This window comes from Microchirus variegatus (assembly GCF_963457635.1).
Source record: "Microchirus variegatus genome assembly, chromosome: 11".
Taxonomy (NCBI): Eukaryota; Metazoa; Chordata; class Actinopteri; order Pleuronectiformes; family Soleidae; genus Microchirus; species Microchirus variegatus.
The window spans coordinates 29,250,385-29,256,072 of record NC_139812.1 but is presented as its reverse complement, the minus strand read 5'-3'; the positions used below and the strand labels follow the sequence as shown (position 1 = coordinate 29,256,072).

The 5,688-nt window shown below is 39.1% G+C and overlaps 1 protein-coding gene across 1 annotated transcript; it reads right to left on the bottom strand.

Moving 5' to 3' along the window:
- Window positions 1–1,663: 1,663 nt before the first annotated feature.
- On the bottom strand, window positions 1,664–4,374 carry LOC310933689 (uncharacterized protein). The gene is made up of 2 exons (XM_083897235.1): window positions 4,314–4,374; window positions 1,664–3,316 (listed from the first exon to the last, which is right to left on the bottom strand). Exons 1-2 carry the CDS (start codon window positions 4,366–4,368, stop codon window positions 1,938–1,940), a joined length of 1,434 nt encoding a protein of 477 aa, XP_083753361.1. The 5' UTR covers window positions 4,369–4,374; the 3' UTR covers window positions 1,664–1,937.
- Between the last annotated feature and the right edge of the window lie 1,314 nt (window positions 4,375–5,688).

Here is a 5,688-nt window from a genome sequence, read left to right as displayed (position 1 = left end):
TGTGTTTACATTACAAGTTATATTAGGTGGAGACTATTTTCACTACCATGTCCGTGGATGAAGGTGCAGCATTACTGCGCAGAGAATTAAATATTCGTCTGGAGATGATTATCAGACCTCATATATGTTCTTACATTTACACACACTTTTCATTTTGAGCAGAACAGTTTCACGTCACAGTTCATCATTTACATTCACAACCTAATCCGTCCTTACATTTACAACATTAACAACCAGAGTCACGCTCTCACATCACAGCACAAACTTTGTTGAGCTGCAGTTTTTTACAAATGGAGTTTTTTATACGACGTCATAGATGCAGAGAACATGAACATGATGTAAATGAGAAGTCATTTATGTGTGAAAACATCATTATGTTGGTGATAAAACAACTGTACAGTCAAACCGACACTTCATATTTACTTTATGTAAAACATGATCAAAATGAGGTTAATCTCATGAGATTATACTGAGGTTTTACCTGTTTGAACAATGTTTTTATGTTTCATATTAATCTGCTGCTAAGTGGCTTCTCCCCCACAGGATTACAGCTAAATAAATTAATGAATAATCTGCCACTTGAGCAGTTTCCTCTGTAATATTATTGTGATAAAAGACGACATTTAAACTTCATTGACCTGAACAACAATGTTCTCTTTAGCTGTTGTTACACTTCCTTATAAAAACATGCTCAAACTCACCGTATGAGAACATTAATATTTCTAACAGTGGATGAAGAACCTCGTCCTCCTCTTCCTCGTTGTCATGGTGACTCGTTGAATCAGTGCTCCATTGATGCTGTCTGTTTATACTTGTGGTGCACACACTGAACTCCAGATTAAACTACTCTGAGTTGATCAAACTAACTCAAATCAGCTGTTGTTTATCTGAAAACTCAGAGTTTCTTATCTCAGAGTCGATCAACTCAGAGTTCAGGGTTAAACTCAGAGTTTGTTGAACCTGCTTTGTGAAACAGAGCCCTGTACAGTCCGCTAGAGGGCGTCTGTTTTCACGCTCCTGCTTCATCATCCTGTTCGTTAGCTTTGAGCCGAGCTAACGGCTAACACTGACCAGAAGTTCCTGTCCAGCTTCAACTGTTTCTGTTTACAGCAGCTGTGTGAGCTAACAGGAGCTAACCCAAGCTAACAGGAGCTAACAGAAGCTAACGCGCTCGGTGCGGAGCACGTGCGATGCTAACAGTGTTAGCGTCATTAGCAGCGGTTCCGTATTTGAAAACGTGACGTAAATAAATAAAAAACGCGTGACTTGAAAGAAAAGACTCGCTACAGTTTGTTGTTAGCAACAAGACGAGCATCATCCCGAGTAAACACGGAAGTACCGTCCGCGCACACGGCCCCGCCCACAGCGCGTACGGCAACTCACCAGGGTCAAAAGTGTCCACTGTTCTTTTCATTATTATTATTGTTAAACACAAAGTTTGATTTTTATTTACTCATCAAAACAAAGTGAGTGTTTCATTGTCATCACTTGTTTTTATTGTGGTTTAAAAGTGATGTTTTTTCACATCATAAGAACTGGAATAATGATGATGATGATGATGATGAAGAAGAAGAAGCAGCTGCATCACATCACTTAAAGGAGGACAGTGGCGACATCTAGTGGACATCTGACCTCTGACCTGTGGTGGAAAACAGTTCAAGTTTCAGGAGTTAGACTTTATTATATTAGTGTTATTTATTGGTTAAATCCATCATTTTGTCACAGAATAAAAGGACAGTGGTGATTTTTTGCCTGATTCCACATTCATTCATTCATTCATTCATAAATGCATATTTCATGAAGTTAAAGACAGAAATAAAAAGTCGAAACTACAAAGACTGTTAATGTTTGTACGATGTTTAACGTCTTGATTTTTGCGTCTGACATTTATTCACAAACATTTATCAAGGTTTCATCATCACATGAATAATCCAGATTCAGGACTTCTCTCCTGTGTGAAGTCTCATGTGCATCTTCAGAGAATTCTTCTGTTTAAACGTTTGCCCACAAACGTCGCAGCGACACGGTTTCTCTCCTGTGTGAACCCTCAGGTGTTTCTTAACGTCACTTTTTAACGGGAATCTTTTCCCACAGATGTCACAGCTACACGGTTTCTCTTCTGTATGAACCATCACGTGTCTTTTAAGGATGGATTTCTGTCGGAATCGTTTCCCACAAATATCACAGGTGTGTGGTTTCTCTCCTGTATGAAGTCTCATATGAACCTCGAGAGAATTCTTCTGTTTCATTCTTTCCCCACAGACGTCACAGCTGAACGGTTTCTCTCCGGTGTGAACCATCATGTGTCTCTTAAGATTGCACTTTGCTGTAAATCTACTTCCACAGATGTCACAGCCGTAAGGTTTCTCTCCTGTATGAATTCTCACATGCTTCTTAAGAAAACTTGCCTGTGTAAATTTTTCCCCACAAACATCACAGCTGAACGGTTTCTCTCCAGTGTGGACAACCATGTGTCTCTTAACGTCACTCTTTGTCATAAATCTTTTCCCACAAACATCACAGATGTATGGTTTCTCTCCTGTGTGGATCAGCATATGCACATCAAGAGTACCTTTTTGTGTGAATCTTTTCCCACAAACGTGACAGTGAAACGGTTTCTCTCCGGTGTGAACAACCATGTGTCTCTTCAGAATTGACTTCTGTGTGAATCTTTCCCCACAAACATCACAGTGAAACGGTTTCTCTCCAGTGTGGACCACCATGTGTCTCTTGACGTCACTCTTTGTTGTGAATCTTTTCTCACAGATGCTGCAGTGAAACGGTTTCTCTCCTGGAGAAACTCTCTGTTTGTGTCTCTGAGGCTGACGTTGGTCAGGAGCTCTGGTCTTCTTCTCATAATCCTCACTGTCTTCAGTCTGAGACGATGAAGTCTCTTCTTCATCTGAGTGAAGATGATCATCTCCATCAGTGGCTGGAGGCTCCGCCTCTCTGCTGTCCTCAGGTTGACTTTGATGAAGCTGTGAGGACTGAGGTTTGTCCTCATCGTCTTCCGTCTTCACGTGGACGACAGAGAGCGAGAACTTGTTGCCATGGACCTCCTGATTGGTCCAGAGATCTTCCTGTTCCTCTTTGATGTGAGGACTCTCTGGGTCATCTTCAGTTTTCACTTGAACAACAGTGAGTGAGAACTTTCCATCATCAGCCTCCTCCATGTCATGAAGCTGCTCTTCCTCCTGATTGGTCCAGAGATCTTCCTGTTCCTCTTTAATGTGAGGATTCTCTGGCTCCTCCTGATCTGGACTGGTCATCATCTCAGTGTCAAGCTCTTCTTTGATCAGCAGCAGATGTTGGACGTCTGCAGGAGACACACACACACACACACACACACACACACACACACACACACACACACGTATGAACGACTTTCTCTGTTGCACAGGAAATAAAAACACTGAGAATCAAACACCTGCTGTTTTTGTCTAAATGAATTATTTACATCTATAAAATATAAAGTGTAACTAACGCGTCGTCTCTGACTTAACATCAATGTGTGAAGTTAATTTTTGTTTCCATTAAAAACAAAACCTTACTATGATTGTTGCTGATTTTTTAAAATCAGTGCATGAACAATAACTCAATAAAAATGATCCATAAAACTGTTTAATGATCAAATCATAACTTCAGTAACCAGTTATTGAACAATACTCATCTCACAGTGACAATAAAACAGTGTTTTCAATAGAAAAATAGAAAAACTAAATATCAAATACATGAAACACGAAGGTTTCTTTTGTTTTAAAACCAGTTTCTGTGATTTTTTCAGCTTCTTAAATGTGAATATTTTCTGGTTTCTTTGCTCCATAAAAACAAAGAAATCAAACTCAATCATTTTGTGTTTGTGGACAAAAAGACATTTGAGAACATCATCATTTCCACGTTTGACAAACATGAATCAGTATTTTATTATTATTATTATTATTATTATTATTATTATTATTAAGGTTTATTTATATAGGGCAGATACAAAAACATAGACAAGTTTGAACAGTCATCTGATGCATCATAGTGTTTTTAGCTAAAGCTAATTCACAACACTTCTGCTATAGTCCTGTAACCTATAACATTAAATGTTTTATTATAATTAGAACAATGGCTCAGATTAGTATTAGGTTTGTATCATTGTTCCCTGTGTACTTGTACACAATAACTGTGTACTTGTACACACAATTTTATTGTTTACCTTGTATTCATTTGTTGCACATGTTTAATATTCGTATTTTAAAGTCTTATTCCTACATTGTTGACAGTGAAAATGTTCCCACGTGGGACGATCTTATCTTATCGAGTGTCACCTGTTGAAGTGTCCGCTAGAGGGCGTCTTTCTTCCGGCAGCCTCTCCTGGTTCATGTAGCTGTCGTTAGCTGTTAGCCGCGCTAACTGCTAACAGCTAACGACAGCTTCCTGTTTACAGCAGCCGTTGCTGCGCACACTGGCGTAAGCTAACATGAGCTAACATGAGCTAACAGACCGATCAAGCGAGATCGTACGGAATCTTACCGCGTTTCCACTTCACACACCGGTGTACGCTGGCACAAGCTAACCGATGCTAACGGGAGCTGCTACCAACTAAAGGGAACCAACAAGAGCTAGCCGAAGCTAACGGGGTCACAGACGCCGATGCTAACAGTGTTAGCCTGCATTAGCAGCGGCTCTGTGTTTGAAGATGAAAATGTGACGTGAATAAAAACGAGTTTGTTGTTAGCAACGAGACTAGCATCATCGCGAGTAAACACGGAACAGCGTCTGCGCACATGGCCCCGCCCACAGCGCATACGTCACCAGCGACAGTATTGTGTTGTTGTCAGATTTCAAACTCTCTAACTTTCATAAACAGATTCTTCTTTCCTGGTCTTTGATTTTTAAACATAACTTCACCCTCATAGATATTAGATCTGGAATAATATGGACATTTTATTATATTATACAAACACAAATCACTCTTCTTAGAGAAATGCTTCACCAAAGGCATAATTCTAGTTAGTCAACTTTTCAAATCTAACGACACATTATTATCATACTCAGAACTCTTGAATAAATATACACTTCCTGTTCCTCAGGAAGAATATGCAATAGTGTTTGATGCGATGACCTCTGACCCCTGACCTCTGGAGTGATGATGTTATTGAGAAATGTTACCTGAGTTTGACCTCTGACCTCTGACCTCTGGAGCCTGTACAGACAGAAGTTGGTCCGATCTGCTTCTTAACTAAAAAACAACAAAAAACGTACTGAACGTGCGTTATTTCAAAAAGAAAAGGTCAGTAAGTGTCGTATTGGAATAATATATTGACAAACCTGATCTGGAAAAGCAGATGGTCCCTCCCTACAAATATTTAATTACAAATAAAATCAAATTAGTATCCTTTAAACTCATCCATCGTATTTATCTCTCTAATCTATTTATGCAAAGATCTAAAAAAGACATGAATGAAGATCTTCACTCTCTCATGTCCTGACCCTTGATTGTTAGGTTTTCTTTCAGTCCCGTTTTCTCATTCAGATCAATATTATATCATTCATTTAATACTATTTTTAGCCAAAGCTCGTATCCATAACCATAAATTCACTAATCAAATACTTTGTACTCACCGTCTCAAAAAAGAAATCAAACAATACATGAACATGATCAGTCTGAAAATAAGAAAACCATCAAGACTTTAGTATGAT